Here is a 14,629-nt window from a genome sequence, read left to right as displayed (position 1 = left end):
AACTTGTTTGTATGCCTCTTTCTTCTTTTTCAAGAGGACCATGATATCCCAATTAAGCCAAGACTCCCAGCTTCTCAGAGCACATGCCCCAAACACACACAGCCCACCAAACTAACGTTCAGCAAAACCAAAAGGCACAGGCAGCTGGATCACTTACCTTCCCTGGGCAGGATCGGGTGCCTGGCTTTCCTCCTTCCTCCAGCACCTGCCGGCAAACTGCGTCCCCTGTTCAAAAATGAATCTGCAAGGCACTGCTGGGATTTGAACCCAGGATCTCCTGTTTACTAGACAGGCGCTTTAACCAACTAAGCCACAGCACCTCTGTGAGCTGCTCCTGGAGGGTCCTTCCAGCCCTAGGCAACTGGTAGGGGAGGCCGGAGGGGCAGGGGGTACGTGCCCCATCCCGAGACTGGCTCCCAAAAGTGCTCCAGGCAGAGCGGTGCCCCTGGGCTGCCGCAGCCACGCTACACTGCGCAGGGAAGGGCAGCGGCACCTGCCAAAGGGGTCAGGAGGCACCAGTTGTCAATGCTTCCAGCCCTGCTGCTCTATGATGCTATGGCACTAAAGGTAACCAAAATCAGTCACTGGCTATAGCAGACACACAAACTACCCTGTGGCCCAGCACTGCAGGGAGCCAGGCACCGTTGTGTGGGTGGGGTACACGGTGGCTGGGCATCGAGCATGCGTGGCGTGAGTGGACCTGATGACAGGTAACAGGTTCAGGCCCATACTGAGCAGGATACACTTGCAGAGGGAGGACATTCACCTAAGGCCTCAAAGCTGATCAGGTAGAAGTCAGCAGCCTCACATCCAACCCACAGAACTACAGGATAGGAGAAACGGTGTCGTGAGAACACAGGCCAGGGTAGTGGCCTAGGAGGGCCAGTGGGCTGACACATACAGCACTTCCTATGGTCTCTTCCCCATGCTGGCCTTGTAGCTCAATACAGAGACTGTCTTCTGCCCCTCACTGGCTTGCTGACTGTCCACAACCCACCAGAGAGCGCTCACACCTGCAGAAGATCTTTTAGCCAGCTCTGAACCATGTTGCTTTTTTAGTCTAGGAGAACAGGGGATGGATGAGGAGTTGGGGTTTGCCTTCCTGTGCTCTAACACTACTGTGGGCTAAGCCAGGCTTTTAGCACGCTGTTTTTCCTGCTCAAGTTATGAGCTTAGTTTGCATGTTGCTGTGTTCTTGCATAGTCAGAAACCAAGCTTAAAGCTTATAGCGCCAGCTGCCGCATGCCAGTTGGGCGTATGTTTTCCCAGCCACTACGCTACACCTGTGTGAAACAGGGGACGTGCCACTGAAGACGCTGGATTTACAGCAGTTTCTTGTAGGAAGCTCCCAGTGGGCTCCTCAGAGAGACTTCGCAGGCACAGCTTGCTTCCTAAGAAAGGGAAAAGGTTTCTTTCAAAAAGACTGAGCAGAGATGTCAGTGATTTACAGAGTCACAGTTCAGGGCTGGAAGGGACCTTGAGAGGTCATCACGTCCAGCCCCCACCCCTGCTCTGGGCAGGAAAGACTGCTGGGGCCAAATAACCCCAGCAAGGTGTGTATCAAGGTCGTACAGCAAATCCGTGGCGGAGGAAATATGACTAAGTGCTAAGTGCTTCTGTGTCTCAGCCCAGCGCACCACACAGCATGTCTCCACCACTTCTGGACACTCCCGGGAATGGGGAGGCAGGATATCACTCTTGTGTACCTGTGCCAAGCCTGGAAATAAGGCAGGGATGCTGTTCTGGGTTCAAACCAGCTGCTGCACTGAGACAGAGGTAGGAATCTTAGGTAGACTTCCTCCATACCCATGTCTATATGCCCCCCTCGGGCCATAGTGACAGGGAGCAATCTTAGCTGGATTTCAGCTTTGCAGCTGGAGCACAGCTCTGATTTTACTCTGATAGAGCTGATTTTTCCCCCTCAGTTAAACTCTCTTCCTGCAGAGCATTGCTATCGCAGAGTCCTCACCTGCCAGAACCGGGCAGAACTTTCCCTGGTGATCATTGGAGCTTCCCTGGAGCTACAACCATTTAATACCAGCTGGGGACATGGATTAGTGAACTGATGTGCTTCTTACTCTCACGAAGTACAGACATGTTTTTGCAACCACGTCTGCTATGCGATCCCGGCTGTGCAGGTGTCCAGGGACAGCTTAATGCGACGGCAGGTCTGCGCTGAGCCGACCCGGCTGGCAGCTGGCGATCAGATTCCAGATGTTCGACTCCAGCTGGATGTGGCTGCACAGGCAGTGAAAGGGGCTTCAAGGTGGTGAACAGCCCTGGGAGGGGGGCAACTGGGCCCATTTAACTTGTCCCCTGCACCAGTCATGGAGCCCCAGCTGGCTGCAGTGCTTTGAGAGTTGCTAGCAGAAGTTTGCCTGAGCCTTTACTTCTCCCTGCTTTGGCAATTATTTAGTCTTCACACAGGCCTGTTCCTCCCTGCGACTGGAGAGTTATCTCCAGCCTGCTTCTTAGCTAGCATTTGAAGCATGTCGTTCCAGATCCATTTGCCACTCTCCCCCACAGCCATGGGCCTCTCCAACTAACACAAAGTTGTTTCATTCAGCTTTTTCTCTCACCACCCGCCCCCACTAAGTGATTATTTGGGGACTGTTATGTTACAACCGCTGCTAATTTTACCTCGGCAGGCAGGGAAGCGCCTTGATACAACTGGTTGAAGGGCACGATGGAAATGCCTGCTGGTGCGGCAGTGGTACCCTGCATGGAAAAGCTGGGCTCTGTTTACAGGCAGGTCTGAGTACCTGACTCAGCGCAGCCAAAGCCACTGGATGGTATTTTTAGGCAAAGACTCTGAGCCTTTATTCAGTGTTTTCCTGTGCCTTCCAGCAGGAGCAGATAGTCTGCTAATTGCATGGGCAGATGGCTATTAGGGAACGCATGTACAGGCTCCTCCAAACCTGTATACATGGGGCTGATTAGATAGACCTGAATCAGAGAAAGGAGCATTTCCTCCATCCCTGCTGATTGCTGAGCTGCTTTGCTGCGTGGTGAGAAAAGCTTCTCTTGTGCAACGGCAGAAGACAATTCCAAAATAACAGCAAAATTGCTCCTCATTTCCCCACTGAGTCAGGTCACCTGCAGAGCACTTTGGGGTTATATATAAATTTCTACACAGCTTCACTGCCAGGCAACACGCACCGGGGAAGGCAGAACTGACTCAACGTGGGATGCTATGCCTACTTACATGGGGAAAGGCAGGGCCAGCTCCAGGCAAGGACTCAAGTACATATGTCCAAAATTGTACTCCAGACCCAGGATCTCGAGCAGCATGCTCCAGTCTGCCCGGGCTGGTAAGCGCACAGGATGGGGCTAAAGCAGGCAGCACTGAGCTCAACAAAAAAGCAAAAATGCCACAACCACTTGCATTTAGAAACAGGGCTGGAGGGGGAAGGCGGTGGGGTGCACTGGAGAGGGAAACCAGGCACCTCGCTCAGAGTTTTGGATTCCACCCTGGGGTCCAGGCAGGATTACCATACATCCAGGTTTTCCCAAATACATCCTCCTTTTGGGTCCTCCAATCTCCATTCAGGTGGGTTTTTTCAAATATGAACAAATGCCTGGTCTGCTCAGCATTGCGTTTTGGTTTGCTCAACACTGCCAGGATGCAGCCAGGCAGGGTGGTAAGAGCAGCACCGGCAGCTGGATGCAGGTAAGGCTATGGGGATTGGGGGGTTGAAGGGCCAGGGCTTGGGGACTGTCTGAGGGGTGGGGGTGGCAGGGGATGGGTGTGATGGGGGTGGGCACATGCTGGCACTGGGGGAAGCTGTCCAGGCACTAATGCTGCAACAGGGAAGGGGGGATGAGGGGGGAAGGAGGCACCTGCCCCTCCAATGGGGGAAGGAGGCGGGGGCCTACAGGGGACCTGCGTGGCTGGACCAGTGGCACCAGGGCCAGCGCCCTTGCTTGCAGGGGTGGGGTGGCTGGGAGATGCTGCAGGGCTGGGGGGAGCAGGAGGCTGTGGGTTGGGAGCAAGGAGCATCAGCAGGGCTGGAGGGGCTTTGGCTTGGGAGGGGCACTGGCAGTGCCAGGGGGCTGTGGGCTGGGAGTGGGGCCAGCAGGGATGGGGGGGCTGTGGATTGGGAATGAGGGGCACCAGCATGGCCAGGGGGTATTGTAGATCGAGTGAGGGGCAGCAGCAAGGCTGCTGGGGGCTGTGGCCTGGGAGTGAGGGGCACCAGCCTGGGTGGGGGCAGGGCACCAGCATATCACTGCCCCCATCATCTTTTTTTTCAACTGGAAATATGGTAACCCCAGGTTCAAGCAACTGAAGGCAAGGCGGTAAAACCAACATCTACCTTTGCCCCTTGGCACTGGAGCCAGTCCAACAGGGCGGAAGCAATAGTGTGCTTGTAGCCCCAAGTGAACGCTCAGGCTCGTGCGCTACTGGAAACAGAGCAGCCAACTCCATCGTCCGTGTTCACTGCCCCCCAAACAGCTGAACGCCACAACTGCATCTCCCTTGTCCGCAACAAGAGGGTGGAGGGCAGCACACATGACTCGACTCCAACATTTGGCTGTCACTTGGAGTCTCATAACCTCCGCTCAGCTGCACCTCGCCTCGTAGGCACTGCAAGTCCTCACGGATCAGTGTTTGGCTGGTGAAGTGCTCAAGCTGATGAAGCAGCTGCTGGTGGGCATGTGAAGACCCACCTAAGCCCTGACCTCACTGCAGTACTTGGAGAGCTAACGCCAAGTACGCGGCCCCCCGCCCCCAGTTCTCCTGCTCGTGAGACCCGATTCAGTCATCGTCTTCTCTCATTCCCCCTCTACACATCATTAACGTGGCGGAGCCACACAACCGCTTTATGGATGAAACTTGCCAGGTCCTCACTGTGGGTGCACTGCACACGTGAGGAGGTGGTGAGCAGTCTCTGGTGCATTGCCACGCTCACATATTGCACTGTCCTTTAAGCCATCTTATAGAGTGTGGCATAAAGTGTCCAGCTCCAGAGCAAATCCTGTTTAGTTTAATCCATAAGTGGCAGGGGAGCTTGTACCCGGGTGGACAGGGTGTTGGGTTGCTTATGAAGCACTTAACACACTAACCACCTGGGTACTATTTCAACCTACTTAATTCAGTAGTGTTTCCAGAGCACACTTAATGGCTTGGGCGTTGCACAAAAGGCTTGTCAGGGCTGGCCTGGTGTTCACGTCCCATTGCTGCAGTAGCTCAGGGGCCAGGGCAGTCACCTCTGAGAGGCAAACCAGTTTTTACCTCTCCCGTTTTCTGATTCAGAGCTGCAATTTGAACCCACATATTCTAGTCCCTTAGGTGACAAGTCTAACTGCGAGTAAGTTTGTTTGGTCCGTTCGTGGAGCAGCTTGAACCCCAGTACTTGAGGTGCCCAGTCCTCTGAATGCCCAGCAGCGCTACTCTCCACCTGAGATAGGAGTTGGGTTTTGAGTACCTACTCAAAATCACACAGAGCAGGGAGCCAAAAAACCACCCTCCCAGTGACCACCCTAATCACCTGCATAAGCCGATGAGGAAACAGAGGGTTAGGGCAGCAGGGGAGGAAATCTTTGTCCTTTTTCTGTGAAAAAGGACTGGCCTAGATGGCTACCTCCAGGAGAGGCTGTCTACTCTTCTCAGCATTTGCTACTGGCTAGCTTGGCTCCCTGCTCATCCTGCTAGCTATGCATTTCCTTCTTAGGCACCACTCTCCATGCGTCAGGTACCCAACGAGACGGGGCACCTGAAAGTTAGGTGTGGCAAGTACCTTCTGCAGATCCAGCTCTTCACATCTTCCTGTTCTTTGCTTGCCTTGCCTCTTAAAGATAACGAGCTCTGCAAGGTAGGACCTGCCTGACAGCGTGTTCATGCCTGTACAGGACTCAGCAAAATAGGCCTCCAGGTGGTTCTGTAACAACTGGGATATCCTAATACGCAACCCAACTAATGGCTATACAAACAAATCAAAACCCAGTTTCAAAACATTTGCAAGTCTACAGTATTCATAAGTACAATTTAATGGTATTATAAAATATCTGCATCATTTATAGTGTGTTACATACTCAGCTGGAATTACACCCGTAAAGAAGCTGGACTTGAAGTCGGCTTAGCACAAGATCTAAAAAATGAAGAACCAACCTTGCTGGTAAATCTAATGCAGGTATGTTGCTTCATCCCTGCCATCTCAATGCCCCATCCACAAAAAAAAGTTAGGAAAGTCACTGGCTTGCATTTTGCACTACTGTCTAATACAGTAAATGTAACACTAATTCATAAAAACACGTATAGCAACATTATAAGCAGGAAAGGCAGTTTTAGGACTATGCCGCTTGTAGCCCCAAACATTCAGGCTCCTGAAGTTCATGTGGTCCTGGCTACACAGCAGCCGAGAATGTTGTAGGTTTTGACTGCCCCCAAATGGCCAAACACCAGACCTGCATTTACATTATACACAGAAGATGGTGAGTTGCAGCGTGCAAACACACACACACAGACCCCCCCCCCCCCCCCCTCCCCAACTAAGTAGAAATGCATCTACTTAAAAGGACACAAACCCTGTATATTTAACAGGTGGGATCATAGTGGTGGGAGGCAAGGCTGCTGTATTGCTGGATCCAGATTCACGTCAGTTATTATTAGAAAGTGCACTGCTTAAACCAGTAGAGAATAGCATGTAGTCCTCAGTATTTGAGCCATTGCTTACCAACTCCTATGTTCTGAATCAAATCTCGTACGAATGCTGGAGAACAGCAGAAAAAGAGAGGGGTAGAGATGTCATGATGTCACAATTCTTTTACACAGCTTTAGAGCTCAACATATGCCGACACGCACAGCACGCAGGTCCTAGCATTTGCCAGCAGTGGCTCTTACCACACTTAGGGCTTGTCTACGTTCCTGGAATAAGCAAGGAGCAGATACACACCGTACAACTCCCCACTGCTATAAATATGGTGTAAATTTACCCAAAGAAATAACAAGCATACATCCATGTGTCATATGGTCACGTCTGCAAAACAAAAGGACAGATGAGGGATGAAAACTATACAGAAAATAATACAGCTGAGGCACTAGTGCTTAATGTATGGCATGTTGAAGCAACATGTAGGTAGCTCAGAGAATATCCAGAAGTAATTTGTTTGGGGGGGGGGGAATAGATACCATTTTTTAGTGCTGTATTTTTCTGTTTCTCTTAGAAAGCCTCATTACAGCAAGAGAGGATAAATTAGTTTTGTTATAAAACAGTCTCCAAAATTATTACCTCAAACTGTGAAATCAGCACAGTAAGTGCATCTGATTATAATTGTACCTGGATGTGTTTTTCCTGGGACAAACAATGATTTTTTTTTAACCATTTGCCAAGGGCTTGATGGTTGCACCTGCTACAGTCTTGTAAGGGGAGACAAAGCAGAATGACCACACTTAAATGGAGCTGGAAAAAAAACACAGGCATATACACCACATGGCAAGGCAGTTGGGGTGAAAAATAATGCTAATCAGGCCCTATAGGAATTCAGGAGTGCATATCAGCCTAGAATAGATGCTGAACTAAGGAGCATCTGCTCAAAGATGCCTGCCTCCAAAGGAAAGGGTCATGGCTTTATGCTATTGCTTGCTGCTAAAATGTTACACTAGCAAGAGTTTTAACATAGAGCAGAGTTTCTCAACCGGTGGGTCGCGCCCCAAATGCGGGTTGCAATATTTGAAAGGGTCACGAGCAAGTCCCAGAAAACCATGCAAAAGCATAGGTTTCCCCTTCCAAGCTGGCAGTGTTCCAGCCTGCAAGGGGCTGCTTGGCATGATTGGAGACAATGGGCACGTGTGTCTGTGCATGCAGCCCCACGTGGACAGCATACAGTGAGGTTAGGTCATTGGAGCAGGTCCCACCACGGGATGCAGGTAAGTGTATGAGGAGCGGAGGCCGGAGGTCCAGGGGAACTGTCTTGGGGGGTGGGAGGTGCTGTGCGTGCATGCCGGTGCTGGGAAGTGGCCAGGAACAGGGCTGTGGCAGGGCAGGGGGAGAAGGCACCTGGCTCTTCATCAGGAAAAGGGGGCAGGGGTGGTCCTTTGCAGCTGGGAGTTGTGTGCCTGGACCCATAGTACAGGGCCAGTGCTCATACTCGCTGCTTGGCAGTTGCGACAGGGGTAGTACTCGCTGCTCGCGCTCTGGCCCAAGCAGAATGGGGGTAGCTGGGGGGACGGAGGGGCTGCAGGTCAGGAGTGAGGGACACCAGCAGAGCCAGGGGGATGTGGGTCAGGACAGACCATGGTTCTTTGCAAATAGGTCCTGGTAGGAAAAAAGATTGAGAACCACTGACTTAGAGGACAGAAAAGAGGCCCTGGGCAATGAAAGGACTCCCTGCTGCTATGTAATGTCCTGCCCGTGAGGTAGAATCTAGTTTTAACAGACCAGCGGGAAAGCAGGGGGTTAGTTTACCGGCCTCCTTGTGAAGAGTTACACTATACTCTGTCTCTCATCACTTGATGCACCTGCCTGGGAGGGGTGGATAATAACCAACTGGAATCTGGATCCAGCAAAACAGCAGCCTTGCCTCCCACCACAATGATCACCACCTGTTAGATATACAGGGTGTGTCCTTTTGCAACCAGGCAAACACAAATTGTGACCATCTGTCAAGATGGGGGGAGCCAGCTGCTTCCACCAGCTCCACACTGGGCAGTTGTGAAGTCCTTGGCTACCTGCTGATGGCAAGACCCGTCCCGCCCTGAGAAGCCACCACACTAGTGTGAGTCCATCTCTAGTCCTAGCTCCTTGCCCATGACATTTTGCAGCACACGTCCCAGGAGCCAGCCCCTCTGCTGCCTCTGTTAGCAGGAGCTGCACGATGTGGCTTGCTGTGCTCTAGCGTACTGTGCTTTTTTTCCAAACTGGAGAAGATGAAATATGACATCCTAATCCACTGGCATATTTATCGGGATTTTGCCCTTTGCTTGTGTGACGTGGGCAGTAAGGTTTACAATGACCCTCACTATCTAATAATTCCTTGCTTTTAAGTCTTGGCTCCTATAAATAATGAGGTAGGTAGGTAAATATAAGGTTGTCACGGCAACCTTAACTGCTTTTAAATAAAGCAGTCTGCTTATGAAGAGTTTGACACTGGCTGGTAAAATGCACTATCTACATGAAAGGTACTGTAAGCCAGGTGTTATTATAGCACAAGACTGAGCCTGGTTGGGGTAATATTCCTGAATCAGCTTCTCCCTGCTTTTGGTAGTCGCCTAATGCAATATGACCCAACGTGAGCGTAAAACCCATCTTTGATTAGTCCCTCAGTCTTCTCATCTGTAAACTGGAGGGAGTATTGCTAGGAATTTGTAACCCAAAGACTGTATCATTCCAAATCTAAAAACATGGTCAGTTTTGCTGTTTGCTTTCTTTGCCTTCTTAGTCCAGATACAAGAAGTTCAATTTGCAGAATTAAAAATACTGTAACATAAAAAGTAAAGATTCTATTACTTTTTAAAAATTACTGTCAACAAATAGTCATTCGATTTTAAAAGTTTCCCTGTAGATAAACAGCTCAGATTATGCTCCTCCATGAGGAGCTCCTCTACGAGGAGAGGCTAGAGAAACTGGACCTTTTCAGCCTCCACAAGAGAAGGTTGAGAGGCGACCTTGTGGCTGCCTATAAGTTTGCCTATAAGTTCATCACAGGGGCACAGAAGGGAATTGGTGAGGTTTTATTCACCAAGGCGCTCCCGGGGGTTACAAGAAACAATGGCCACAAGCTAGCAGAGAGCAGATTTAGATTGGACATTAGGAAGAACTTCTTCACAGTTCGAGTGGCCAAGGTCTGGAACGGGCTCCCAAGGGAGGTGGTGCTCTCCCCTACCCTGGGGGTCTTCAAGAGGAGGTTAGATAACCATCTAGCTGGGGTCATCTAGACCCAGCACTCTTTCCTGCCTATGCAGGGGGTCGGACTCGATGATCTATTGAGGTCCCTTCCAACCCTAGCATCTATGAATCTATGAATCAGATGTTGCAGTACTGAACAAGTGTGTTACAGTCACTAAGTGACTACAAACTCAATCAAAATGCATCATTCATGGCCCAAGCTGAATGAAATACAGCAAAACCCAAACATAATGATAGCACCGCAATCATATTTTCTTAAATTTTTTCATTTTTTGTTAACTCGTGTTGCTAACATCACTGCCACAATTTACTGCCTCTGACTTTTTTTTAATCATCTCACAATGCGTGAGAAGAGCACAACTGTAATACCAATACCACTGGATAGCTAGGATGTTAGGATTCCCTAAAACCATTGTGTTGCAAGAAAAAGCCCTTTCCAAAAGGAAACGGAACTATTGTTCTTTGTCAGGAATGCGTAATTCAGTGAAACTCATTTAAAAGTATACGAGCATGTGGAGAAGAGAGCGATTTTAAAATCCCAAATACAACTGCAGGAGGAAAACAAATGAACAGAGGTTAGGTTAGGTATCGGTTACTGGACACTTAAAAAAAACAAAAGAAAACATGCCAATAAAATCCCACACCGTTCTGTATTTCTTTCATCAACCAGCCCCCATAATAATACCATTGCTTCCACCGCATCATTTTCAAAGACATCTACAGGGTGAGTTACATTTAGACATGTTCCAGTTATACTCCCAAGGTGTCCATTGTCTATTTTTATAACGTTCCTAGAAGAGATTCCGTTCAAAACCCAAGTCTGACGTCGGCTTTAGAAAATAGTACAACACCGCCTTTTCTAGAGGTCTCTTAGCATGCTGCGAAAGGGTCATTTTCACTTCTCATAGCAAAAGTACTTTAGCAAGTCATACCTGCATCATATTACAGGAGAATGAATGAACATTATCCCCCAAAATCCATCAATTTTCATTCTCTCGCAATTGTTTTGACAATTTCTTTGAACAGCCAAGGCCCAAAATGCAAAAGGAGTGTGCACGCACAGATGTACAGCTCGGGGAGAACATATTCTCAAACGGTTTTCTGAGACAAACATTCAGCCAGTCTTCCTTTCTCTAGCTTCCCGCGGCTCTTGCTGAGCGAGTTCCTCTTCCTTCTTCTTGTAGACCCTCATTAGATATTCGTCAGGCTCAACTCCCGATTCCCTTAACTCTGACATGGCCTTTTCCAGCCTGTGCAGCGTTCTGGCACTCTGCACTTTTCGGCCAGTAAGGTACAATGTGAACTCCTTAAACCCTATTAGCTTACAGGTGTCCACATCACAGAGATTTTTAACATCCTTAGTTTTGTCTACCTGTGGAAAGAAAACCAGTCCTGACATTTTCTCCAGGTCTTCGATGTTAACTTGGTATTCAGGCAGCTGGTGACTGAAGCTTATGGGGTTGTTGGGCACCACAAAGGCTCCCAGCACAAGGGGCTCCGCTGACGTTTTGCTTCGTCGGGCAAGGATCACCTTGTAGAGGTGTGATGGCACGGCCACGTCATCTTTTCCAATTACCTGCCAACAGAGAAGTTACATTACAGGCATGATCTCATCAGGCAGCACAAAATCTGAAACTAACCCAAACGCTCCTACATCTGCAAGACCACTATCATGTGCGTATTAGGGCTGTGTGAAATTTCACAGGCTGTTTCGTTTTGACACCGTTTCGTTTTGGTTTCGCTGTTTCGAGCTCGAAATGAGTTGAAACAAAGGGCTTTGAAACAGCCTTGAAACAAAATAAGGGCAGTCGAAGCATTTCAAAAGTTTTGAGTTTCAGAGCAGCCCAGCTGAGTTCCCTTCCCCAAGTGCTACAATTGGGCTGGGGAAGGGAACTCAGCCCAGCTCAGCGATGGGGCTCAGTTTCCTTCCTCAGTTCCCTTCCTCAGCTCAATCAGGCTGGGAAAGGACGCTGAGCCCGATAGCACACCCCCGCAGCCCTCCCAGGGTTGCAGCCCCCGATCTGCCTGGCAAATGAGAGAAGCTGGCTGCTACTGCCTAGGACCGGTGGCGTGCTAGTGCAGGTCCCAGGTGGCAGCACCAGACTTCCCTCCCTCATCCGGCAGGTTGATCGGGGGCCCACAGCCCCCACGCCCCTTCTGGGGTTGTGGGCCCCTGATCTGCCTGCTGGATAAGAGAAGCTGTTTCAAGCTTCCTCATTATAGCCTATGGACGAAATGTCGAAAAAGTGTTGAAACAGCATCACTGTTTCGACAAAACGAAATGGAACAGCGGTTTCAAATCAAAATGAAATCCGAAACAAAATGCTGCTCCGTCAAAAGAGAAGTCGAAATGGAGCACTGCTGTTTCGCACAGCCTTAGTGCATATAATAAATATGTCAGCAGCAAGGTCATAAAAGCCATACTGAGCTAGACCAGGCTACCCCTGTATCAACTGCAGAACTTCTCGTTACACAACTGGTTGCCAAGCACAAACAAACTGAAGGTAGAAACCAATATCCTAAGACAGCCCTTTATCCCTGTTAATGACCAGAGAGGTAGTAACACAGCACAGACCACAGTGGAGAAAGATGCACGGATGTTTGGCTTCTGATTGACGATTTCTCCAGAACACTGTATAAGGCCCTCAAACTGTGCCACGGGTTTCTCCATTAAAAAGATAAATGCAAGAAGGTGCCTGACTTGCTGTGTGCCTGCAAGGACAGCAAATATCTAAAGAAGAAGAAGATCTCTATTCTCTTGTTTGCAGATTATTTCCTTTAATTACTGGCCAGGAAGAGTGTCTGCTTTCAAAAGCGACGTGGGAAACACCACAGATCTATTCTGCAGCACTGGCAGGTACACCAGGGCAGCAATCCAGTTCAATCAATCGAACACCAGGCGGCAAAGCAAAAGGAGAAAGGAGCATAACAAGCTTTACATTTCTGCTTCCCAGAGCTACCCTCGGGGCCATATGATGCAGGGGCTCAGCACCTTACAGTATTCAACGTATCAATCCTCACAATGTTCCTGTGGGTATGGAAGTGTTGTAACTGCCCTTTAAATATGGGGAATTGAGGCAAAGAGCAATTAATCAATAGAAGTTAAGCATCAACATATCCTTTGAGGATATCTGAAGTCTAGTTAACTTGTCCCAATCGCACAGAAAGCTGTGAATAAATCCTGGATCTCCCCAAGTCCAAAGCTAAGGCCTCAACCATCAGACCAACACTCCCGCCATGCAGACTTGCAGACTAAACTGATACAAGCCAGTAGTGCAGGCTTTGTCAGATGGCACACCCTTGAATAAATACTTGGTTGGATGGCTGTTTTCAGCAGCAGTGACTACTATAAGCTACATCTTCCTTCCTTGCTAACGAGCATCCAAATCAGTTTTCTAAATGTAATCCCCATTTGTATTGATTCTGGTATGCTGTCAGTCCACTACAATGTGTTTATGATGAAGGCACACACTGTATTTAGAAGCTGTTAACTCAATCAGCGTTTTTATGAGGGGCCTTATGTATAAAGGATGTATATTTTTCATAGTGAAGCGTTCTGAAAGGAAGAATATAGCTACACAGTGAGGTATTTCAATTATGATAAAGCGTCCTTGTTCAGTGTAGCAACTCATTACAACGACTTCTGAACCAGTGTATGATGGGGTCCCTGCTGTGTCATTCAGATCATGCTCTTGGAATTAAATTTAAGTGTTTGGAGCGGATGGTCGGGACTCTAAATTCATGCGAATCATATAACGTGCTCATACACATATATCCCCAGATTGCTGCTCTTAGCTTGGCAAGTGCCCGCCTGGCAGGATATTTCATTTGAAGATGAACTCAATGATTCCATGTCCATGAATATAATTATTCAAATAAATGATGTTAATATGCATATTTTACCAGGACTGCCTAATTCTATGAGATTTACCATCTTTATCTGCCATATGGATAGTACATGTCAGTGAGCAAAAGACAGTTAGGCCTGCAGCTAGATGATGAGTTGTCTTTTTTTATACTGGTGATACTTTTATACTGTTGATACTTTTTTATAAGTATCTTCTTAAGATATTCTTTTTTTTTTTAAACACATCTCTAACCTAAAGCTTAAAAATGGGAATGGAGAGAGAGAGAGATTTTCTGACATGAACTATGCAGATGTCTGGTTTAATGCACAAAATATAGCTGTGAAACACATATGCTAAAGACAGTGGAAATATAGTTTCATTGCTCAACGGCTTTGTTAAACAGCTGCTTTTTTCAAAATCATGTTTTAAAATTCATCTACTTCACTGCTCCAACCGATCCAATTAAGTAGATGCATTTTAAAAACTAATGTGATAGCTACAAGTCCAGTATAAAAGTCCAAAGGTTTGGCTCTTCATACAGACAGTATAATTCAATTATCATCTAATCATCATTTTATATATTTAGATAATATTTAATACCGCTACATAAGATGATGGTGCAAGAAAACCAAGCCTTGTCAATGGTTTCTGAAGTATACAAACTTCAGTGGTGTCCGATTCAGTATTTACCATATTTAGTGGAATGAGATGACAGAAGTCAGGATGACCCCTGCAATAACTAGATTGTGCACATGGAAAACTTATAAATTTGTTAGAAGTTTCCATGTGCAGAATCTAATTATTGGAGGATCGCCTTAATCCATCTCCCTCATTGGTGCAATAGGGAAAACAGTGTTGGAAGGCAGGAGGTAGCAGTGGGAGGCAGTGGTGAAGTGAAGTGGCCTGTCCTGGGCCAGACCTGAGACAGAGTAA

General features: G+C 48.2%; 1 protein-coding gene and 1 non-coding gene across 2 annotated transcripts in view; both read right to left on the bottom strand.

Annotated features, from left to right (window-relative positions):
* Positions 1 to 246: 246 nt before the first annotated feature.
* TRNAT-AGU (transfer RNA threonine (anticodon AGU)) lies at positions 247 to 320 on the bottom strand. Its single transcript has one exon. It is a non-coding gene; the product is annotated as a tRNA-Thr (tRNA).
* A 5,648-nt stretch (positions 321 to 5,968) lies between these two features.
* EXOG (exo/endonuclease G) overlaps positions 5,969 to 14,629 on the bottom strand; it is a 30,675-nt gene continuing 22,014 nt past the window's right edge. The window contains exon 6 of the mRNA XM_014608935.3: positions 5,969 to 11,424. Within this exon, the coding sequence (XP_014464421.2) occupies positions 10,963 to 11,424 (462 nt within the window). The 3' untranslated portion in view covers positions 5,969 to 10,962. The remainder of the gene's footprint in view (positions 11,425 to 14,629) is intronic.

The sequence above is a fragment of the Alligator mississippiensis genome, chromosome 5 (assembly GCF_030867095.1).
Source record: "Alligator mississippiensis isolate rAllMis1 chromosome 5, rAllMis1, whole genome shotgun sequence".
Taxonomy (NCBI): domain Eukaryota; kingdom Metazoa; phylum Chordata; order Crocodylia; family Alligatoridae; genus Alligator; species Alligator mississippiensis.
The sequence above is the reverse complement of the archived record's forward strand: the minus strand, read 5'-3'. Positions and strand labels throughout refer to the sequence as shown.